This window comes from Corvus hawaiiensis, chromosome 21 (genome assembly GCF_020740725.1).
Source record: "Corvus hawaiiensis isolate bCorHaw1 chromosome 21, bCorHaw1.pri.cur, whole genome shotgun sequence".
In the NCBI taxonomy this organism is placed as follows: Eukaryota; Metazoa; Chordata; class Aves; order Passeriformes; family Corvidae; genus Corvus; species Corvus hawaiiensis.
The window spans coordinates 5,174,839-5,199,780 of NC_063233.1; the positions used below are offsets into that span (position 1 = coordinate 5,174,839).

Here is a 24,942-nt window from a genome sequence, read left to right on the forward strand (position 1 = left end):
TGCGCCTGAGAAGAAGTTCTGAGTTCCAGTTCCCAATATAAGGACTGTATCTGTCATATTTAGCATGAAAATTGCAAGTTACCATAAATATTACTGCCACAGTGTCTTTTAGGTTTGTGCCAATCACCAGGGAGTCACTGACTGGTTTGGTTTGGAAGGGACCTTGAAGATGATATCGTTCCAACTCCCTGCCCAGTGCAGGTTCACCTTCCACTGGACCAGGTTGCTCCAAACCCCATCCATCATTCTGTTGTTACAGCTCAGTAACAGTAGGGGCAGCTACTTCAGGTTGTCACATGCAGCTGATCTGGAATTTGAAGCTTGAGAAGCTTTGGTCATAGTGCTTATTAAATGGAATTTCTTTGGAATGCACCACTCCAGGAGCAGATACTTCAATCAAATTAAGTTCAACATTGAACAGATATTTGTCTAACCTGTTCCTGGCTTGACCAAGTTGATAAGTCCACGTTAAAAATAATGTTCCTGTGGATAGTGCGATGGAGAACAGGGTTGTGCCCCAATATTAAGTAGCTGATGAATGTGTTAAAATTGTCAGGAATTTAATGTTAACATTCACAGGACTTATGCTACTTTTATGTCTTATGCTACTCTTACTACAACTGAGAGTGATAAGACTGCAAGAACATGTTGCTATTTTTGGAAACAAAGATTTCTTCGGAGGAGACTGTTTCCTGTCTTTGCAGCAAGGAAAAGAAAAACATTTCACCAGGCTTTTTGCAAATGTTGCTGAGAAAATCGAGGAAAAAATAGTGTTCTCTTATTTCCGTCTCTGGTGTGCTTTAATCACTAGCCATTATTTTAGAAATCACTTGTAACAAAAATGGAGATAAGAGTTTGAATTGGAGGATGAAGTACTGTATTTATATTAATTATCAGTGTGAGCTGGGAGTACTTGTTACAGAAGTCAAAGGTAACTGTTTTGTCAGTCTGTTATATTATCTCATGTAAATAGAAAAGAATGAAGCACCCTTGCCTTAGATATATTTGTTGAAAATTCTTGAAAAGGATGTTGTCAAATGAACCATATGCTATGCATATAAATTAAGACTGTTTTTCTGATTATTTCTAATACAAACATATTATAGATGTACAAGTCTTAAGTTTAACTATCTAATCAACTCCTGTTTGTTTAAGAAAAACAAGGCTGTCTTATTACAGCCCTTTTTAAAAAGGTTTCACATGATCAGTTTAGGCAGAGCCTAAGCAGCCCTGTTGTCATGCTGATAATCTACATGTTTCAGGAAATTCTTTCATTTAAAAATGCCCAGGAACTCCTCAGCAAAAATACTGGAATGTGTTCTCCTTCATTAGATGCTTTTAGCAACATCTTTTCTCCTGCTTCTCTCAAAAGGTCAGGAAAAAAAAGCTAAGATGCATCTTCTAACAAGCTGTTGTTGTCTGCTGGGTGAGCTCTGGGGCTGTGTAAACCCTTGTGCATACCAAGGGAGTTTTGCAAAAATATCCTGCTGCTCCTAATTGTGGCAGCGTTGGCAGGAACAGGCTCTGCATTGTGGGTCCCTCACTTGCAGCTCCAGGGTTTTGATCAACACGGGTGAAATCTGAGCCCAGCAAAAGTCAATGAGAGGTTTGTCTTTGATTGCCCAGCAGCCAGGATTGCTCCCCAGCTGTTCCAGACACAAGCAGCTTCCTAATGAGGAGAGCACACCGATCCCAATGGCTGCATTTGCAAAGGGAAAAGCTCATTCCTTGAGCTGAGAGCTTTTTGAATATAACAAAAGCTTTTAAAAAGTTGAGGTAATCCACAGTCCTCACATGAGTGAGTTAACACTCCGATTAAAGTATCTCAAGTCTTAACAACTGAATTTCAGGAAGAATTTAGTGATGGAAAGGGTTGGATTGGGCTGCCCAGGGAGGTGGTAGAGTCACCATCCTTGGCAGTGTTTAAGGAAAGGCAGCGCATGGCACTCGGGTCTGGTTGGAGTGGTGGTGGTTGCTCATGAGTTGAACTCCATCTTGGAGGTCTTTTCCAAACTGATTCTGTGAACTCTCGTGAGATCACCTAAAGCCTGCATTATTGTGTTTATCCTGTGAGCTGGAATGGATGGAGTTGTCCAGTCAAAACGTGGCCATTGGGGATTGTTCAGAGCACCCTGGGACATGCTGGGCTTTAACACAAGGAAAAAGGACAGTCGTGGTCATGTGTGGTTTGGGTTTGGGCAATGCTGCTGTGTTTTAAGCCGTTTAGTTGGTTTAATATTTCAATAAAATATTGTTCAGGGAAATCCTAAAGTTGGCACAGTGTTTGCCAGCCAAAGACTGCAAAGTTATAGACTTCAAGGTGATTTAGGGAGGTTGACTTAATGAACACTAATAAACCCAAACTTTTCACTTTACTGTGTTTTTAATGTGTGTTTAGAATTCTGTGGATATGGGTGAAAAGTCTGGAGGAAATCATGGCATGTGAACCACCAACACTGCTGCTAATGTCTCACTGGCACCCTTGAGGTGTGATTTATTAATTGGGTATCTTGCTCATATTCTGAGTTTTTTAAACAGCCTGATTGAGGGCATTAGTTTGGGCATCCAGTTTGGGGGGGGGGAAAAGCAATATTGTATCAATTACTCTAAATTAATCATGTGTGCTGCTGAAATGGGTGTGACTAAGAGTGGTAGTTTTCCACAGGATTTGCTGAATCGTTTGTCATGTTTCCATTTGCTGAATATTCAGGTGTAGAATAACCAGTTATTTAATTTGTTCAAAGAAATTTATTTAAATTACAACTTGCATCTTGAAACCTTATCAAGGAATAGTTGAGCTTAGAGTTATTTTTGCTGGGGTTTTGGAGGGGGTGGAGGTGAAGGTAAAGGACATTTGCTGTTTAAGAGGATTGTAAAGGAAATGAGTTTGCAGAAGTTGAAGATAGTGCATGGTTTGAGGAAACTGGAGGCTTCCTGTATGACTTTAAACAGATCACTTGACCATAGTGCCTTGATTTTTCTTACCCATAAAATACACCCAGTGAAGAAATATAGATAGTTGAAAGGTTCCACTTAGTTGCTGTATGTAAAAATGAATTTTTGGAAGGCAGAAATTACTATTTGAGGGCAAAAAGATTTGCAAAAGCAGAAGTGCCTTAGCTTACAAAAAGGATATATATGGGACAACACAGCAAGAATTAGGGGTTATAAGTATATTTAGAAAATGGTTGAACTAAAAAAAGGCAGTATTGCACTGAACTCTTCAAGATGTGATGCACCTGTCTCTATCACAATTTAATATTTCACTATTTAGTAATCTTCAGCAATGCCCATATTATGTCTCAGTGTTCCATTTGTGTGTAAAAGAGTTTCTAAAAAAAAAAAAATCAAAATGGAGCAAAATCTGAACTAGATGTGGTCACACTGCTCAGGCTCAATGCTTCTTGTATGTACTTCCAGAAGCTCGTGTAGTTTGTTTTACAGAGAAGACAAATTTGGAAAGAACAGGGATGGCTTGTTAAAATTGCATTATTCAACTACAAAGGTGTAAAAATACACGCCAAGGGCAGTCCTGTTATCTGATAGGCTTTTGTTTCCAAGTTCATCCTTCAGCTCAGCTCCTCTCTACAATTGTCTTCTGTTAAATGAACCTGGCCTGTTGTTTTCCTGAGGTTTATGGGTCATTGACAGTATCGGGTTTCACACAAGCCAGCTGTTCCCAAATCAGGTCCTTTCCTACACCGGTCAAGTCGGAACAAGCGAAGTGGAGAGCACACAAATGGGGGCTGGTGGAAGCAGGGAAGGCAACATGAAGATATTGGAGTCATTTTACTTCCAGCTTCACTGTTGTGACTTCCATGAATTTCATGCTCATTAGCAAAATTTTGAAAAATGTTGTGTTAAATTACAGTTGTTCCTTGGGACTGTTTTTGTTGCTCCTTGGGACTGTTTTCCTAAACTCGAATTACAAAAGCCTGAAACGAGGCGCCCCTGGCAGGGAAGAGGCAGCATCTGTCACAAGCAGAGTTGAAAGGACACGGGGATCTACAAAAGGAACCAAAATCAACTTGGAGCCTTTCCCTGCCACCCAGCAGTTTTACACTGATGTCAGGGGTTTTTTAATGTCACAGTGTGGTGATGTGGTGTTTGGAGAAGGTCTCTCCTGTCCCAGCAGTGCCAGGCTGTCCCTGCTTCCCTTTCCATGGCCCAGTGGCCACACGCACTCCCTCCTCGGAGGGCAGGAGCAGAGCCAGAGCTGAGCGTGGCACATGCCAGGATTGAAAGCATTTCTGACACTGGGCCTCTCTCGTCTGCTTTAAGGATTTTCATGTGGAGATAAGCACCATCCAGACACATAAAGCTGTGGAATGTCCCTGTGCTCAGTTCTAGGTGAGCATCCCTCTTTAGCAGACAGTGTTTGGGACTACAGGTAACAGCATCCAGAGCACCCAGGATAGCCCATGTGTTGTTCTGTTCTTGCAGACAAGTTGAACATTACTGTGATTTTTAAGGCTAAATGAGCCTATTGGACATGGCGTGATAGAGAATTGCAGTTTTGGGGCTTTTTGCTGTCATGTCTAAAGGAGCCAGAATGGCAGTTCTGAAATGTCCCTCACTCCCCTGACACAGGAAAGTACCACTTGCTGTAGTGCAAGATGCAGGAAACCAAGGAGCTGCCAATTATAAAGTGCTTGCAGGCATATTTTTGTAATTGTGGCATTTTGTAGCAGGTTAGTGGTCTGGAGTGTGAGCTTTTTTTACCCCAATAGACCACAGTTACCATGTTCCTTAAGATATATCTGAAGTCCGATTACACTTGGGTGTGAGAGCACATGAATTGCAGTGGGATTATCTGGCAATATCTGGCCTTTATTTTTCACATTTACTGTGCAACACAATTCCTATATTTGAGTAAAAGTAATTGCCAGTAAATAATCCAAAAGAAAGGCCTCTCTCTTCCTGTTTCAGTTTGCTTCATTATTTATTTTACAAGGTGGTTTGTGGAGGGGAGTAACCTGTTGTAGCAGTCAGCTGGGTCTGCATCCACATTTCTGTCTAGAGCTGGGTCATTGACTTATACAGTGATCTGGAATGGATTGCTTATGCTGAGGGAAAGCCAGGCATATGGAAGAACAGCTTGTCCAGAGAAGCTGTGGCTGCCCCATCCCTGGAAATGTTCAAGCCAGCTTGGACTGGGCTTGGAGCAACCTGGGATACTGGAAGGTGTCCCTGCCCATGGCAGGGGGTTGGAACAAGGTGGTCTTTGAAGTCCCTTCCCACCCAAACCATTCAGTGATTCTGCAGAGGGAAAAAATCTAATATGTATTAGATTCTTTGACAAAGAGCGTTGTGCAAGGGCTAAGAACTGTTATTTAAACCAACTGCAGTTAAGAGCCTTGTTCCAAAAGGCATGCCAGGAGAGGAGTTCCCTGTTGTTTAGCTGACATCTCAATTTAAAACTTCTGTTACACCTCACCCTGTGAACACACACTCACCCCCAGTGTGTGACAGAGGAGGGATTCTGGAGGGACACACAGCACCAAAAACCTCTCGAGAGGAAGGAGCAGCTGGCCTTGCACTCGCAGCCAGTAACTAGGAAGAAGAGGGGTTTTTTGTTGAGTCTGAATGAAAATCAGGACAAATATCAGTTGTTAGAGTGTGCCAATCAAGTGTGTCTTGGTAAATTCCATGTAGAGAGAAATTTTAATTTAGAGCTGGTGTTCAGTCTGTCACCAAAGAAATACTCGTCAGATAAAAGTGCTTCAGATCTCATGATACGAGAAACCAATAATTATGAGATACAGTGAACAATACAAGGTAGAATTGCTAAAGGGATTAATTAGTCTTAGTCAAACTAACCACTATAATTGATGCAAATATCCATCTGCAGCCTGCTGAGACATTAGATAGTCATCACACACCTGCTCAATTCGCCAGCCTTGCAGAACACAGCTGTCAGAATGATTTCTGCTTGGGTTTTTTCTTCAACATACTTGACTGTTTGTTCTTTTGTTGTTCAAAATGTTTTCTTTCTCTTTTCTTTTTCTAAACAGCACTTCCATGATGGCAGAAAGGCACAACAACACATTGAAACTTGCTGGAAACAACTTGAAGCAGTAAGTGGCAAATTCCTCAGACATGACCTTTAAGTCATTTATATATTGTTTTCAAAGAGATGATTTCAAACATTTTCTTTGGAAAAAGAAAGGCATATGGATAAAAGTTGTAGAAATGGGATTTTTAAAACTCTGCTGTCTTAAATACAGTCATAGTCCTGAAAAGGTCTGTTTTAACAGAACATTAGGCTTCTGTGGGCTCTTTGTCTATCACGAGCAGCATTTCATTTGATATGACTTGAAAAGTGTGCTAAGCATTGCTGAAACTGCAGAGTCCCTAAGGGTCCTGTTCAGATACTCCACTGAAAGCTGAACAGCTTCATAATGTGTGAATAAATTGAGCAGGACCGTCTCTTGAGTGAGGTGCTGCTTCTCAAAAGTAAATACATTGGAATTGTCATTGATGCGATGAGTGAACGGTGAGACTGTAAGTACAGGAGAGGATAGAAAGGGGCTACCAGTAACCGAAAGTCCTACTTGCAAATCTGTTCATCTTAGTAACTCCCTTGTTAATTTACAAAAATGAAGGGGTTAAGTGTTGGAAGAGAGGGATTCAAGAGTGGAAGTGATCGTAAAAGGGAAAAATACTGAAATATGAGCAGCCTGGATAATGGAAGAAAAAATGTGTCTCTGGTAACTCAGTTTTTGGAAGTTCATTAATATTGAAATGTATTCCAGTGTAAACAAGAGAGCCTAAAAATCCTTCAGTTGTTACAACAGATTGTTTTAGTGACAGGCATGAATTTTAGGTAGATTTTGGTATCTTTTGCTTTCCATAATGAGGGTTTCTGGTTTTTCTTTTCAGAGTAAAAGGCGGTTTGAACGTGACTGCAAAGAAGCTGATCGAGCACAGCAGTATTTTGAGAAAATGGATGCTGACATCAACGTGACAAAAGCAGATGTTGAAAAGGTGAGCTTGGAGGGTGGAGAGACTGTTTGTAAACATGGATGTGATAGGTTTACTTCCTCAATCCTACTGGTAGGATAAGCCCTGAGGCTTAATGCCTTATTTCAGTCAGTCTGTAGGTTAATTAAAAACAGGGAGATCTCTGCAGAAACCTTTGTTTATGTAAAAACTCTAAACAGATACAGTCAAGTTGGTTTTTTTAGTAGGTGATATCTGAGTTTAACAGAGCTGATATGGCTCTAAAGGAGTTTATGCAAGCTCAGTTTTAATTAACACCCCAGGTTCTGTGACAGTCAGGCTTGTGAGGGCTCCCTGAGGGCTGCTTGCATTTTCCACACATTTTCATTCCCTCTGTGATCCAGGTAGAACCAAACTTCCTGCCCTTTGAGCAGCACTTCAAAGATTTCCCAATGTCACTGGATGCAGTGAAGTATTACCAGAATTGTTTTTCATAGTTGTAGGTATAGAGCAGGACAGCTTTCCACGTGATGCAGAATCCTGGAATCCATGCTTGTCACAGATGGCACAAGGCTTTTATTTTCTCAGTTGCTGGCTGGTTGCAGAGTCATCTGTGGCTTTTTTTACAATGATCCCCACTCAGTGAAGTTGTTGAACTAATGCTTAATTTTAAATATCCAGTCCTGCTTCAGCACATCTGTCTGGAAATACTTTCTTTCTTCAGTTTGATTCAAAATTGGATGTGTGGAAGTATGCTTAAAGTTTAAATTTTACTGGTCCAAGTCCAGTACCTGTAACTTAAGGAAGCAATGAAGAGGAAGAAAATGTTTTAAATTGCTTCTGTTTTTGGAGTTACACATTTGCTCAGAAGATGCACTAATGTAGATCAGAAACACCACATTACAATGTGTAAGGACAGTTTTGTCCTCCTGGAGTTTCAGTCAGACAGGCACAAAATAGCCAGAACTTTTGAAAAGGCAACCAAAAGAGAAAGGAAAATGTAAAAGCTGAAGCTTAAAATATACCGAACGTTTTGTTGCAGGGACAGGAAAAGAAAGTGAATTATAGGTAAGAAATCTTTCTAGTCTGAGGTCTCCTTGTAAAATGTAGGTTTTGCTTCTCAAGAGGTCTGCTTCATTCTATTTTCAGTTACTTCAGTCCTGTGAAGATATGAAATATAAATTTCCCTTTACCTCTGTGGGATCTCACATTTCTGGTATGCTGAGCATCAGGACGTTGCGTGGCAGATAGCATCGAGGATGCTGTTAGGAATTAGGACAGTAAATCAAAAACAAACTCAGAAAATTTCCCCCAAGTGCTATTGCATATCAAAGGACAAAATACCTCTGTGGTCTTGTAATTTGCTTGGCTCTTAGTTGCAAATTCACCATGTAGATTTGATCCTTTGTTGCCTTCTGGATTTGCCAGGGCACTCGACAGATGAATGCCTGTACAGATTGTTAAAGATGTGGAACCACATGTGGGTTTTTCTAACAGAGAGGGATCATCTCTGCTTTATCTGTATAAAGTGATTTTAGAATACTTCTTTCATAGATAAAATTAGGGCTTGCCCTAGATTTTGTTCCAAAGCTGAGGTCATGTCAAAGGGATACAAAGACATGACTTACTGTTTGAAATAGGGGACTGAAACTCCTTATTTCTACATCCCTTTCTAAAGCTGGCCTTTTCTGGTCAGAGTAAAAGGTGCCATATTGGTGATATATCAATTTAAACGTGTTAGGTAAATTCTGGGAAGCCATTTCCTATCCTGGTGCTCTTTCCCTGTCGAGTGAAGCAGAGAGGCTTCCCTTTTAAATTCCTTTAGCTTTTTATTGTATGAATTTGTAAATTATTTATTGCAAAATGAGACTCAGTGGTATCTTGAAAGAAAAATCTGTTAGTTATGCATGTTGGCAGCTCTCAGGAGAAGGCATTACTCCACTTTCCAGGCAGTCAACAGAGTAGATGGGAGAAGGAAAAGGTTATCAAAATGAGTGGAATGTGAAATAATATTACTGAACAGAGAGAACAGTGTTTTCCAAGTGCATGTGTTAAACTGGGTTCATCCATGTCAGGCTGTGAATAATGCCCTTTCTTTGCTCCACTCTGCCCGTGTGACTGGGAGGCTCTTGCGTAACTCCCAGTGCAGAATGGGATATTGTTTCACCAGCACTGCTGCTCTCCCTGACTCACTCCAGGGGGATGCAGGAGCTGCTCAGCTCCAAATGAAGCAGTAGGATGACTTTACCCTCCTCTTTCTACTGCAGCACTTCTGATTTCTCTTGCCCCTTATGGCTTGGCTGCTGCACTCCTACTCCCAAAAGCTCCCAGAAATCCACCTGGCCAGGAGAACAGGCAGTTTGGCTGTGTCAGAGCTCTTCCCTTTGGCAGGACAAGGTGCTCCTCAAGCAGTGGGGCTGGTTGCCCTCGTTTCTTTGGCTTGAGATTGACATCTTAGCTGCTTCAGCTTGTACCTGCCAATATGAGCAGACACAGGAGCTATTTTTTGCATCACACATGATAGAGTGGATGGCATTAATGGAATTAAAATTCTGCGGTGATCACAATGACACATGCAGTCAGAAGAGAATCCAGTGCAGTTCCCTAATGCTAAACTGTGTGAGGCTCTAAAATGTTCACATCTCTTCATCCTTTCAAGTCATTGTAGCCTTTGACAACTGCAGCAGGAAATTCTGTGCCAGAGCTGCCATCTACCAGCACTTATCCCCTGCCCAAGGTATTACAGTGTGGGAGCATTAAGTAACCAGAATAGTGGCAGAGAAGCAGAATAAGGGTCACTTTCCTCCTTATTTCTCCAGGACTGCTTGGCAAAGGGCCTCAGGTGTGTGCTTAAAGGCAGGGCTGGATGTGGAGTTGGGCATCATGTACCAAGGTCCACATTCGATCTGTAGGACCAGGTACGTGAAGGGCACGTCCCTTCTCTGCCTCTTCTGTGACCAGGATGGGCTCCATCACCTTGCCAACCAGAAGCCTGGTAGCTGATCTTGGAGAGAGGAGTGTTTGGCTTCATTTCCTCTCAGCTCCTTTTTTGGTAGTAGGAACATGGAGCAGAAGCTGTGTTCAGTCTCTGCAATGATCACAGTCTGCAGGAATAGAGGGAGAGTGGAGCAGGGCACCTGAACTCCCTTCCCTGTTTGCACTGAGCCTCTAAACCACCGGCAGCCAAAGTTTGCAGAGATGTTTGTGTCGCCACAAAATGCAGTGTAGCAAAGCCAGGGCAGGAAGCTTACTGTCTGTGAAAATATCCTTATAAACTAAATACATGCTGCAACATGCTGATGCTGCTTCCAGAAAGCCTTGTAGGTATCACTGAAAGCTTTATTTCATTTGGATCTCAGTGGGTTGTGTGCTTTAAAGCTCTTCTCTTTCAAAAACCACAGAGGAGCTGCTTCAATTTTTTGACCATTTGGGGAAATGGTCTCTGTTGCCAGCACGGAGCCACTGTACATATAAGGCAGAGCTCTATTGTTTCTGCCTTCTCTTCAGAGCTGCAATCACTAAAAAGCTGACATCTTTATGGGATAATGTGGTACCCAGTGGTGCCTTTGCAGGCTTCTTGTATTAAAATTAAAAAATCAACTGGCTTTTCTAAGGGTTTCTTTTCAAGGTCGGCTTTTCAGAATCTGATTTTAAAGAGGAAGTGGCTGAGGCCAACCATGGGAAGGGTTTGCCTCTTGATCTGCTCAGCAGTTGTGGGGAGGAGAGTGATTTGAAGTACTTGGTGTCAGGCAGGATCTGTTCCTTGGCTGAAGAGGAACACAGTCATATGTTGACTTTAGGCAATAAGCTGAGATACTTAGGAACTTTAGATGTATTTGCCTTTGGTTTTGAAGTAGAAAAACTGAGGGAAATGGGAGTGATCTCAAGTTTACTGAAATCTCTAGGAGCTTTCCCCAGTGCTCAGCAACATTCATGTTATGTCTGCAATATCCAGGATGTTTTGGAGACCCAGAATAGCTTCAGATTTGCATAAAGCCTTAACATACAATATCACCATGATATTAGTTTTCTAGTCTCTAAATATAACTGTGGAGAGATACTGAGGTTTTGTATTTGAGGTTTCATTTTCTCTTTTCTTGTGCCACGTTACCTGGGTGCTGAATTTCTGCACAAAGTACAGAGTCTGTCGCCCTCCTTATCCACAGAAGACACACTTAGTTAGCATGGCTTGGGGTAGCCGTGAGCTGAATCGGGCAAAGTCTGACAGAACGTAGGTGTAGAAATCCTGCTAACTGGAAACTGGGTTTAGCTGATCTTCCTGTGTGCTCAGTGGTGCTGTCAGGTGGTAACTGCTTTTCCAGCCTCTGCTCTGCTGTGGAACACAAATCCCTTCACTGGGAGCTTACACATCCTTACAGTGAGGGGTGTAATAGCTATTTTTGGGCTCTGGAAACATCTTAGGTGGGTGTTTCAGCAGTCGAGTCACAGCAGAGCCAGATGCAATCACCAACACTCCCCAGACTAACCTGGAGGAACATCTCCAACTCAGGGCTCTGCTGTTGCCACATCCCCCTGAGGTTTTGTCACCAAAGTCTGTCAGCAGTAAACTTCACTATAACCCCAGGTTGTGGGTATCTGCCTTCTGCAGACTGTAACTACTTCATAGGCCTAATTTTTCAGGAGATGCCAAGTCATCTGCTCTGTGATGGTGCAACTCGTATCTTTTCCCTCTCCTGTCCACATCAAAGCACACACTGGCACAATGAGTGTACCAGCATTTTAGAAAATCTAGTGCTATGCAGAGGTGGTGTTGGAAGATTTACAGTGCTTGTGTTATTAATACTGCAGTGAGTGGTTCCAGAGGCTTTGCTTTTCCTCTTCTTTGCTGCGAATTTATAGAGATACAGCAGCAGCATCAAGGTGAAATATGCAGGTGAGGTGTGCAAGGCCCAGTCCTCAGCATGGTGCAGGAGGGCCTGGCCTGTGCATTTTTTGTTGGAGAGTTTGATGCTGCAGAAGATTTTCCCTGTGTGGTGGTGAGTCTTTAGTATGTTGAGTAGGCAGCTGCTTCTCTTGCTCCACAGATGGAACAGGCTAAATTTCTGTCTCTTTGCTTGTGATGTGTGTCGGATTTCCCATCAATTCAAATGCTGGGTAATGTGATTTAATGTTATTTCTCTGGGTTATGAGACCCCAGTCTCCTTCCTGAACTGCTTCCTTCCTAAAGGATGATGCAGTGTGTGAACACAGGGAGTCCCTCAGGAGAGCAATTTGCATTTCTGGAAGAGTAAGCCTTGTTTACAACCTGCCATCCCTGATGCTCCATGCAGAGCAGCTGTTTCCCTTTTGGAATCATGACTAATTTAAGAGGGTCGATTTCTACTCAATAGAGAGTTAATGACTCCAGCAGGAGTGTCTGGGGAACTTAATAAATCTCCATATGTACCCTGTACATACCCTGTGTTGGGTGATAAGAGATCAAAGAGCAGATCATGAGCCAGTTTTAGTGTAAGACAAGGAAATCCAGCTGAACCTAAATTTCCTCTTAGCAGTGCTCCTCTGCAGCAGTGCTCTACATGGCAATTTAACTGAGTTTTGTAACAATACAACTCTTTTGGGAGGTGATTGCTAAAGGGAAGGAAAGGGGGTATGAAGGGGAGGCTTAAGAACGTCTTCTGAATTAAGAATCAAATGTAGTTTGAATCACCAGAGCAATAGAACTGGTGTTCTAAGCTAATTCAAAGCAATTAGTTCATGCTGTACAGTTGGAAAGCTTCTTTATAGTCATCCTTTTTCTGTCAAAACATTGGAACAGATCTTTTCACCTGTGTGAGAAGTAAGGCCTGAGAATTTGGATAATTTAGTTTGTAAGCTGTTCAGTTTCAGTGAATCGTAGAATATCAGGTTGGAAGGGAATTGAAGGATGGTCTGGCCCAGTGTTCCTTGGCAAAAGCATAGTCTAGACAAGATGGCCCAGAACCCTTTCAGCTGAATTGTGTCCCATGTTGGGGATTCCACCATTTCCCTGGGGAAATAATTCCAATGGCTCATTGTTCTCACTGTGAAAAATTGTCCCCTGGTGTCCAGTTGGGATCTCCCCAGGGGTAACTTGTACCCAGTACCCCTTGTCTTTTCCATGTGACTTCTTGTACAATCTCCATCTTCTCTGTAGGCACCCTTTAAATACTGGAACACAGTGACAAGGTACCCTAAGCCTTCTTTTCTCAAGGCTGACCTAACCCAGGTGTCTCTCAGCCTTTCCTCACATGACAGCTTCCCTGTCTTGGATCATCTTTGTGGCCTTTCTGGACCTTTTCCAGTCTGTTCAGGTATTCTTTTTTGATAACTGGGGACCACTGGACACAATATTCCAGGCGTGGCCTGACAAATGCTGAGTAGAGTGTGACAATGACTTTATCTCTGCTGGGAGAGCCCTTGTTGCTGCAGCTCAGCATCAGCATCACCCTGGTCACTCAGACGAATTCACCTCTCCAAGAGACAAAGTCGTGTATTTTACCCATAAAGTCAGTCTTCAGGGCTACAAAATTCATGCTGGTAACTTTTTCAACCCTGACTGTCCCTTCTGTGTTGGCTGTGTTTGTAAATTCTTTCTTGGAGAGAGAGGACTAGAACCGTGCCCAGTATTCCAAGTATGAGCTAAGCAATCTATTACCCAGTCCTGAAATTTCCATTATTTATATTCAAGAAATAATTTCCATTATTTATATTCAATACCCAGATTTATACACAGCAGAGTTTAATTGCTTATATAGTACAACTAAACAGAAATCATTTAAACATTGTCGGCCAGTGCTCCAAATACATCTTTTCTTGTTACCTCCTTGAGAGGGACCAATATATATCCCTCAACATATGTCACAAATCAGGTGAAGAAAATTCTTATAAAAAACTGTGTTGCCCTGTGCCCAGAGAAGGCTCACCTGGCAGCCAGTCAGGGCAGAGATGAGACTGTGAGCACCCCCTCCACACACACACACACACACACACACTTGCTGGTGAAGACAAGTACCTGGATGCCCACAAAAAATGCCCACCCAAGACGGGCCCACAAAGCCAAATTGGGGGAAAATTTTGGGGGCACATAAAAGCAACCAGCCACAACACCACGAGGTGGCCTTCTGTTTCTTTCCCCCTCTGTTTCTTCTCTCTCTCTCTCTCTGCTCCTTTTTCCTGTTCTTTCCCCCACCTTTTCTTTAATAGGAACACTTAGGTTTCTTTTTTGTTGTTGTTTGTTTGGTTTTTTTATTTCAATAAACTGTTTTCAGATGTAATATTGCCATGTTAGTGCTTGATTTTTCATCAGAAAAACCTATCAAAAGAATCCTTCCTGGCTTCCCCCTTTATAGTGGAATGGGACACTCCTCCATCAAATCCTCATAACCTTCCATCCACAGAGATTATCCTTCTTTTATAATGAATTAGACTTGCCAGATATCCTTGTGGAACTGCATCTCTCCGAGCCGTGTGGAAAACTCCTGCGTGTTTGCAGGGATTCATGGCTCAGTCATCCAGAGAATTTGGTTATTTAGTGTTCATGACATGGCAATGGCAGTGCAAGGAGACAAACTTTTGGATCTGAGGTACAGTTATTCCCTAGGGCCTTGGAGCAGTGTGCTGAGAGGTGCTGCTGTGCTGATCTTAATTAATTTAGTCCATCTCTGTTGTTAGAGCTTCAGCAGGACTGTGTTTTTTGGGGATATCTTTTGTTAATGTGAGTTTCTGAATTCTGGCAGAATTGTGTGCAGTGAGACTGCACTAGATAACAATTCCTGAGATGTGGTGAGGAAGATTTTCCATCCTCTGTCAGTGGTTTGCTCATTTCTGTATTCTATTCAGCCAAAGGATTTCAGGGATCCACAGAGTCTCAGATTTTTCCTCTACCTCTTCAAGTGTTAAAAGAAAGGGATTTTTCTTTTCGTTTCTTTCCCTGCTGTTGTTTTGCACCCACCATTCTACCCTTTTTTTTTTTTTTCTTTTGAGAAAGCAAATTTCAAATCCTTTCTCAGCTTGCCAGTTCAGAGAGACCCAAGTAGTTATTGTAAAACAGTAAACAGTGGAGCTTGATTTGGAGGCTGTATAAATCTGAGCCTGGAGCCCTGGCCGTGTTTTGAAGTCTGTGGCAGGATGCCCACTGTTATTAATGATCCTGCACACGCTGCCAGTGCTGCTGCTCCCAGGAGGCTCTGGGTGCCCTGGTGACGGTGCCCGGTGGTCGAAGAGCAGCCATGGAGGGAGGGCCAGAGCCTGGAGCTGAAAAATCTGAAAGCATTTCTGAAACTGGTGAAGTATTTCTCAGTCTGCCTTTATCATTAAGCTATTTTGAAGGGATTGGGTAGTTGAGTGGAGGGGGCAGGGGTGATTTTTTGGTGTTTGCATTTTAGTCTGATCTCAGATTTGCCAAAGACAGATCTGTTTTGGCAGGCAGTGGCCTGGCAGTGATGCATCTCACATGCTGTCTGAGTTTGAAAGAAAAGAGGGGGTGCAGAATGGGAGAAAAGAAAGAAGAAATAAAGTGACACCAAAGTTTTGACTGGAAACTCTGCCATTCTGGACAAGAGCAACTGCTGAGGAGTTGAACTGTTCCACTTAGTGTGGACCAGCTGAATAGCAGCCAAAGTTTTTTTCTGCCCTTTTCAGTTATTCGTATCACTCCCACCATAACAGCCCTGAGGAGCTGCATTTTTTGTCTGTGTAAACCCAGAAGACAGTGTGTCTATTGACCCTCTTGCTGTTTCTGGAATGTGTCTCAGAAAATTGTTCTCAGCAAAATATTCTCATTCTTTTCTGCATTGGAGACCAAAATGGCAGAAAGTGTACTTGGTTTTTAAAAATGTCTCCTATACTTCATCACAAGTTGCATTTCCTATCAAAGGAGGCTTGGGGGAGAAGGTGTATGTGACAATATAAATAAATGTATTTAATTCTCTAAGAGCCTGCATGTAAAGTGTAGCAGTTTGCTAAAGTTTTCTTACACTTTCAGGGTTGACAGTGCCCATCATAAAGATGTCCATATTCCCTTTCTCTGTTCAATTTTCCTGTTCAAAGGCATAATGTATTAGGACTGATTTAATTCAGATCAATATATAAAGCTTTACTAGTGTTGCATGTTTGCAAGGATTATGGATAAGTTCCCTTGTCTGTAATTTTTTGGTCTCATTCCACTCTGCACTGATTGCAGAAGTTGCATCATATTGATAAACTGCAGGTGGTTTCAAGCAGGTGATAAGAAGGCTCAGACTGAATATGTCTCTCTAACACGAGTTATTTCAAAGGTTTGCAGGGTTAACTTTCTTCTAATCTTTTGTTTTAAAGGGGAAAGAAATACCCCCATAAATATTTCAGTCAAGTTAGATTCAAGTGCATCAGTGTCCCACCCTGGCATCTCCTTTCTTGCATCTCTGAGCTCCTGGTAGAGTCATTTATCTGAACTAACTCGTTGTTATTTGAGAGTCAGGTGTTTTGCAACTCAGTTGTTAAGAAGAAAATCTGCAGGAAATGTAGTTAAAATCATCTTGAGGGAACAATGTTAGTGCTCTTCCTGCTACCTTGAGAGAGGTGCCACAGTGTGTGTTGCCAGCTCATATGGCCATTGAATACAGTTTGTTTTTCACCTAAGGTGGGTGTGCTGCTGAGGCCTGATTTTTAAAAAAATATTTAAAGTACTGAAGAAAGCCACAGAAATCAGCACTTTGCAAGTTAATACCGCTCTGCAGTTAGCTACTGTTCTGCATCCTTCCCCATGCACCAGCAAGGCTGGCTAAAGGAAGGGAAAAGGATTGGCTTTGATTGTATTTAATGGCACTTCTGTATAGATGCTGAGAGAGAAGGTCACGTGTAATAAGCCTTACCTGCTGCCAGTGAGCTGTTACCTGGTTCAGTCTATCAGAGCTGCGCTCCTTTACCTCGAGTGTTCTCTCAGAGCTATAGAATCTCTCCCCTGTGCTCAGATCTGATTGCAGTGGCAGTGGGAACCCAAAGCTTAACCTCTATGCTCCCTACAAAGTTGGTGGTGCTGCCGGTCCTGGGCTGTCATTCATTTTTGGGAGCACTTTTCTGGATGAGATGAGCATGGACAAATGTGACCTTTTGGTTGTGGTGCTGCCACATGAGTTCAGACAAGAACTGCCTTAACAAAGCCAGACTTCGGGGAGGAAGCAATGCCTGTGTGCACTGCACACATTTATTTTGGGGCAAAACACTGTTACAAAGGTATGTTTGGGGTGGGAGATGTGTGCAATCTGTGTCTCTTTTGCAGTGCCAGGCATTTTGGAAGCAAAATGCTGCTGTTCTCCCCACAAACCCTCTGGTGTACGTACCGTTTTTGCTCTTCTGTGGTGCTGAAAGGTGACCTCATCCTTTCTTCCTTTGAAGAGGGGATTTTTTGCTGCATTCAGAGTCCCTGGCCCTGACACCTCTTTACAACTGAGCAATCTGTCAGTCTGTAGAGGCGGATCGTGTTTCACATATGGGCTGGAAACTGAGCCCCTGCTCGCTCATCCCTGCCCAATTAAAGGAGAGGATGTGTTGACTGAAAGCTGCATCCCAGTATTGTTCTCCTATGTCTGAAGTCATCATCTGGTTTTCCAGACCCTAATTATTCCAAAGCCTTTCCTCCTGGAAATACTGTTCAGAGCAAATCTTTTAACATTAACTCTAAGAAGCCCCCAAAAAACCTTTCCTGAAGCTGTTTGCATGCACAAGTGAGCAGTAAAGAAGGCAAAACTTGATTTTCTGTAAAGCCCGGCTATAAATTACTCCTGAAATAGCTTCTGTGACTCCCTGCAGTTCTGGGCTACTGCATCCATTACTCTGAATGTGAAACTTAACATCATTGACTGGTTTTTATCATTCTGTGCTTCAACAGAGTTCAGGAGTCTCACTATAAAGTACAATTTTGTTAGTACTAGAAGTGATGATGTTAGAGGAAGTGACATATGAAATGAAGTAATAAAAAAAAATCTAGATTAAAAAAAATATTTTATTTTAAGATCCAAATACCTCATTGGAAAGATATTTAAACAGTTTGAAGCTTGCCAAATGTATTAAATGGCCAAGAGAAACAAAGCATCACTAGGGCTCTCATGCAAAAATGTCTGGTTTTGGAATGCACCCAGTTTTATTTACTCATCTGCTGCCCCCTCTTATTTGGGAGCAGTTAAGATCATTTTGGAAATTGAGTGTCTACTCTTGTATACATTTAGCTCAGAGTTACTTTGTCATATCCAGCCAATAAGTTTGCTCATGAAAATGAACTCTGATGGCTTTAATGCTTGCTGGGTCTGCCTGGAAATGTGTAATAATGGATTTCTTGTTTTTCTTCTTTAACAATAGAGTCAAGGGACAAATTCCTGAGTTGCATTATTTTAAATTATTTTTAAAAAAAGAAAGAGAGAGGCAGCTGTATGAGTGGGAGTGGGGCTGGTGTAAAGTCAGCTCAGACAATGGGGTGCTCTTAGGTAGATGAGGAGAATGGGCTTCACAAATGGGTATTGATCTGCAGCAGCTGGGATGTGAGGAAGGGCTTGGGAGACGAGTGTGAACCACTCTTACAGCTGCCTGCCTTTCCATGGCTGACTTTGTTTTCCTGGTAAATTTGTGTTTGTGGCACAAGGATATATTGTTTTCCACTCTTATTTAATGTAGCTGTATGTGAATGTGTGGATGGTGAAGTTTAATAAGCTTTATAGCACTTGGGCAGGGAAATGATTGATGTGGCTTCTTGGAATTCGATTGCAGGAGGTGAATTTTCTGGAGTTAGGCACTCATCCTTTGCAGGAGTTAGTGGACAGTTAAAACTCCTGGGAACAAGCAAAGCTGAAAGTCTTTTATTGGATTCACTTATTTGGTTATAGTCACATTCTTCTCCATTTGATGCTACTGTTTCATCTCCTGTGATGCACTTAGTGCCCAGAATCTCCTCATTCTGCTCGAATTATTTCTGTAGAAAGAATGTTAAGGGAATCTGTGAAATACCTACAGTCGACTGCAGAAGCAATATCTGAATTGAGGTGAAATAAATTATTAGGTGAGATGTGCAAACTTGACAAATGTGGGGGAAGGGTACTTCTTTACAAATTGAGATTTGAAACCTCCTGGCAGAATTCGTTACCTTCCAGTTATGATTACAGAAACGTTCCATTATTTGGTATTCCATGGATTTATTGTCAGGAAACTATTGTCTGCTTGGAACAGTTCAAAGAATAGCCCCCCCTGTTCTGAGCTGGTTTTAATGGAAGCCCACTTAAAATGTGCTGAAATTCTTTGCTGTGTTATGTCCCCTGAAACGTGGATTTAAAAGCAGCATTTCTCTGCCTTGTCTTACAGAATTATTCAGAAATTGAGCAGCAGAGCTCCAACCAGGGAGGGGGAGCTTCAATGAGGGGAGCAGGACAGGGAGGGAAGGCGTAGGGAATGTAGGAAGGAAAGAGAAGAAAGAGCTGCTCTGTGAAGGCCAACGGCAAGGAAGGAAAAGGGATCTAAACCAGACAGATGGGAGAGGCAGTAAGGGAATCATATTGGGCAGTGAAACAGGTAACAGAAGGCCTTGGGAACAGAACTGTAAGGGGAGGAATCTGAAAATGTGAAAGGGTCACTTGGGGACAGATTATTCTAGGGAAAGAAGTGAGATTAATTGCCCAGTGCTCTGCTATGTTGGGTAGCAAAGCAAATCATCTGTGTGGGTAAAAATAGTAAGGGAGGCATCTCAGCTGCTGCTCAGGCTCCCCTTTCCTTGTGTGCTTCATGCCAGTGCTGTTTGAGGAGCGTGGAGAAAAGGGCTCTGCAGAGCACACGGAGTTAAGAGGTTTTGTCATTATTATGTTGCTAAAATGAGACAAAGCTGTTGGGATTTTTTCTCACTTCCCTTTCCCCAGAAAACCCTGCTTGCCAACAAGGAAGCAGCTCATTAGAGGAAAGCAGGTGGCATTTACCAGGGCGTAAGGGGAGCAAGAAGTGTGTCCGTGAATGTACTGGGAAGGTGCCTGTCCAGTGAGCAGGTGGAGGGGCAAACTTGTTTTGGTGTTTGATGTGCAGTTCAAACAGAGGTTGTTCATGGAATGCAAAATGGTTCATGGAAATAGCACATTGTAACCCCAGAAAGGATCAGCAGCACTGTCCACCCAGCAGCTTAAATGTTTCACAAAATAGGAGTAAACCAAAAGCTGGTGTTCAGAGTCTCATATCCCAATGCTCCTAGTAAGAGGAGTACCACAATGCAATTGCTTTCCATGTAGCCTAAATTATAAATTTCCTTCGGTATTTCCTCAGGCAAGACAGCAAGCCCAGCTGAGACATCAGATGGCAGAAGACAGCAAAGCTGAATATTCTTCCACCTTACAGAAGTTCAACAATGAGCAGCATGAGCATTACTACACACACATACCAAACATCTTCCAGGTAAGGGTTGCTGGCAGGGCTCTAGAGTAACCCATAATCCTGTGACAAGAACAGATTGCACATCACGTCGATTCCATGACCCTGGCTTTTAATTTTTGGTGATTTTTTTTTTGGTCATTCTTAGAAAATTTTACGTGCAATCTGCCACCCTGAGAGGTGGTAGGATAAATTATCCCTTTTTCTTAAATTAGATAAAAAGGGATGAATAATACACAAGAAAGGTGACGTTGAACTGTCGTGACAGATGAGGACAGTCTCTGGAGTCCTCACAATCTTTCTCTGTTCAGCTCCTGTGTCCGTGCAGCTGGGGATGAGGGAGAGCATCACTGGCATTGTCAGGGCAGGAGGCAGCTGGGCATTGTTGAATCCGTAAAGTCCCACAGCCCTTTATAACCTGTGTTCAAATCAGGCTGCACAGATGTTTAAATGCAAACCACAATGATTCTGCAGCAGTGAATCCAAAAGGTTTTAAGCAAGCTGCTAATTGTGTCTTAGGGTGCCTAAGGACAGACTGCAGAGGAAGAATAAAAAAGCCATCGGATTCATTCTGAGTGAAGATCTGAGTTTGTGCTTGAATGAATGAATTGAGGTTAATGTAGTAGAACAGAACTTCTAAATGACTGTTCCACTGCAGTGGGTCATAAGCATCAGAAGTGGAAAATACCACCTTTTCAAGGGAGGAAATGTCACATGCTTGTCATCAGATGAGAAGTAGCTGATATTTGCGTGGCAAACACGCACTTTGTGGCCCACTGCTGAAACTTGTGAGCTAAATGGACATCTCCTCTTTTGCCTCATGGTATTTCAAACCAATGCCTTGAGATAAACTGTTCCTGGAATCAAGTAAATACTGGAGCTGATGAGCACTCTGATCTGTAGGTGACCATGTTAAAGCCCTTTCCCCTATCAGTGCACCAGTGAGCTCCAGGGCTTTTTTTAGATGTTGAAATAAGCTGTTTTGTAAAGAATTGATGTTGCTTGTGGATCAGTCAAGGCAAAGGGGATTTTTGAGTTGACTGCTCCTGCAGTCCAGTGTGAATCAGGCTGCTCCTGTTCATGCCCATCTGTATCCTGCTTTAATTTGTCACAATAGAATTATGCCACATTCAGTTTCCCTCCGTGGTAAAGGAGAGGCCCCTGAAAGACATGCTGGAGATGCTGGAACTGAATCCACTGAGCAGTGAGGAGCATGTGTTGGGAAGCTGTGGTGTGAACAACACGGGATGTTTTTATTGTACATGAATACATCAATACATGGTGCATTGTGAACAAGACATGATGTACAGGACTCCCTGAAAACCAAAAATCACCTTCTAGGAAAAAGAAGGGGACACATGAAGATCTTTGCTTGGATTCTACAGTGGAATGAAAACAAGATTGTTCAGGACATGTACAGAAAATGAAAGAATTTTTTTCAGAAATTCTTTTAAAAGCCTTAGGAACAATCCTCAGAAAAGTCTAAAGCTGGGAGTTTGACAAATCAGCATTTTTTAACATAAAAAGTTAATTGAAAAAATTCCAGTAATAGTAAAAGAGATTACTTTTAAAATGACATTTTGATGTTTGAGGGAACAGTATCACTTGGTGCCTTCCTGAGAACAACTGTCCTAGTTTGTTCTTAAAAATATATTTAATCCCTAAGTTTTAAAGTAGTTGATGTAAGCTGGAGAGGAAAATTGGGTGAAGCTGTGAAGTTAATCTTGATGTTTGACTTGAATGAAATGTAATATTTTAGAAAATACAAGAGATGGAGGAAAGAAGGATCGTGAGGATAGGTGAATCCATGAAAACATTTGCAGAAGTCGACCGCCAAGTGATCCCTATCATTGGGAAGTGTCTGGATGAGATAACAAAGGCTGCAGAAGCAGTGGATCACAAGAATGTAAGTGTTGCATTGTTGGTTGTCATATTTAGTATTGGTCTCAAATTTATGGAGACCCAAATCCTGGGTCCAGGCTGCAGCACAAGTGCTCTGCAGTCACGGAACAAAACCAAAGAACAGCTTCTTGCCCCAAGCTGCTTTGTCTGAGGCAGGATGTGCTCAGATTATTTCCCAAATCTACTTAACACCCAAAAAAGCCTTTCCTGCCACACTTTTAAATTTTTGTTGTTTGCTTGTTTTTAAGGAATATTCTCTCATTTTGTTAGGATAATTACTTTTTGAAATACTGCTATTTAAAAGCAGGCATCTGCATAGAGTAAGGTGATGTTGGACATAATTTCGGATACTTAATCACCAATTCTTATAAAAGTGCTTTCTATGTCTCATAGGCAGAAAACTGAATGTTTCAGAAATGTCTTCATTCCAGTTAACTTTATAATAATGAAAATATTTAAAGTATTGGCTACATGAACTGTTGCAAAATCTTTCTGTAAAATATTTCTTTGCAGGTTTGAGGTTTGCTGGCAATCTGTAAATGAGGAAATCTTGATTTCTGAACATCATTTTCCTTCATAGGATGCAAAGAAGCCTCTCTGATAGAAAGGCTAATAAAGATTTTAGTTGAGCTTCCTGATGTACAGTGACCACAAGGGCAGAAGTGTTTTCTATTTGGTTTGCAGAATGATCTGCTCCCTTCCTACATGAAGCCTCTGTTCTTCCAGCCTTTCTCATGGATCATGTTAGTGCTTCAAATGCTGACAGCATGTGTCTTGCTGCCTGTTTGAATTTCCCATACATGTTTTTCACTGGAATCTTTTCTGAGCTGTTCAGTGCCCAGAGCTATGAACTGGCAGCATAAGCCCGAGGCTGAAGTTTTGAAATGAATCCTCTCCTCTCTTTTCAGCAACTGCTCCCACAGAGAGCAGTATAGGAAACTCAGGAATCTGAAAATCACTCTCTGAGTGGGAAAAGGGGGAATTGGGGCACAGATTCCCATGTTTGAATAACGTACCCTGCTTGAGGTACAGCTTTTGGTGCTGCGTGATGAAACCATGCTGGGGAGATTCACATCTCAGCCTACACTCTGCCCCAGCCTTCTTAGCAAAACACAGTGAAACTTAAGCTGGGTGTTTGAATCAGGGTGAATTTTATATTCTTACACACAAATAAGTCCAGTTGATGGCTCATACACAAGTGTGACATTGGAAAATGATGACTTTGAGCATTGACAACTGAATTTACCAGGACCTCCTGTAAACACTGTGCTGACAAAAATGTATTTAACTAAAATAGTTATGTCTGAGCAGCTACAAAGGGTTTAGTGTGTTCTGTCTGGAAACAGTTATGTTCATAAGGACTTCTTTTTTCTAAATATCAGCAAGGATTTTTTCATCTCTGCAGCAGTAATTTCCAATTTTGTTGGTTCTAATGAAAGTGCTGGATTAGCTACTAAATGTGCAACTGTGTAAATAGGATTGCTTTATGCCCTCACTGCACTGCATAGCATTCCTGTTAATACCAATAGAAACTGCCTGGATTTAGCAGAGAGTACTGGTTAGCTGTTACCGTGTTTCTAAGGCAGTTTTAAATAGGTTTTTTTCCATTTCCCCTTTCTAACCACTTGAACAACACAAAGGTCGTGTTGCAAGTGTGAGCTGTGGTGGCTGCCAGGTGAACCTGTGCAGAACCTGACTCAGAAGGCTCTAGCAGCAGATAAAACGAATTTGTTACGGGCTTGGAGTTCCTGTTATGACATTATCCCTGTGATATATGGAGCATGCTGGTTATTTTTAGCTCCATTGTAGTGGAAAGATGTTTTGAATAAATGGACGGAACGCTGTAAAATTCAGAGGGAAAAAGTGAAAAGCTCCATGCATAGGATAAAATACCAGTGGAGTATTTACTATAACTTGGTGGAATCTCTTAGAATCAGAGAATGGTTTGGGTGGGAAGGGACCTTAAAGGCCACCCAGTTCCACCCCTTGCCATGGGCAGGGACAGCTTCCACTGTTCCAGGTTGCTCCAAGCCCCATCCAGCCTGGCCTGGAACACTTCCAAGGATGGGGCATCCACAGACTCCAGACTCTTGTAAATAGTCTCTCTCCATCTTTCCTGGAGGTTCCTTTTAGGTACTTTTAGGAAGGCAGCAGTTGAGTCAGCCCAAAGCCTTCTATTTTCCAGGCTGAACAATCCCAATTCTCTCAGCCTTTCTCACTCTTTCCGCCTCTTCTCTAATCCTTCTTCATCTTGCTTTCATGTCTATCATTAAAAATATCTTCAAGTTTAGATCTCAGGAAGTTCTAATGTCAAACAAGGATGGGATAATGGAAAGAGTTGTTCTACCTCCCTAACTCATGTAGGAATTTCATGGTGCCACCTGATAGACTGAGGATCTTAAATCCATGTGGAGCTTTTCCTGTATCTGAGTTTTGCTCAGTTGAGCCTGTCCTCTGGATATGTTTCTATCGCACTAGAATTCTCCTGAATGGCATTTTACCTACAGCCATTCACAGAACCTTCAAAGCAACAAGTTCTTTTTATGTAACAGGGCAGTGATGATCTTCTCTAGACAGTAATAAGGTATTTGTGTGCCAAGGCACAGTTTCTCCAGTGATCTTAGAATACAGCTATTAGAGTATAACATAAAAATCTCTCTTCCCAAGAAAACAAGTAGATAAGAAGTCTATTAGGATATTTTTTTCCTGAGTCCATTAGATTTAAAGGCATTTGGCAAGCTGAGG

General features: G+C 42.0%; 1 protein-coding gene across 23 annotated transcripts in view; it reads left to right on the forward strand.

Annotated features, from left to right (window-relative positions):
- The window catches only part of FNBP1 (formin binding protein 1), a 94,693-nt gene that overhangs the window by 43,510 nt on the left and 26,241 nt on the right, over window positions 1–24,942 (forward strand). For all 23 annotated transcript variants that reach the window (XM_048325761.1, XM_048325758.1, XM_048325757.1 and 20 more), the window contains exons 5-8: window positions 6,015–6,077; window positions 6,883–6,987; window positions 20,191–20,319; window positions 22,055–22,201. In XM_048325761.1, the coding sequence (XP_048181718.1) occupies window positions 6,015–6,077; window positions 6,883–6,987; window positions 20,191–20,319; window positions 22,055–22,201 (444 nt within the window). The remainder of the gene's footprint in view (window positions 1–6,014; window positions 6,078–6,882; window positions 6,988–20,190; window positions 20,320–22,054; window positions 22,202–24,942) is intronic.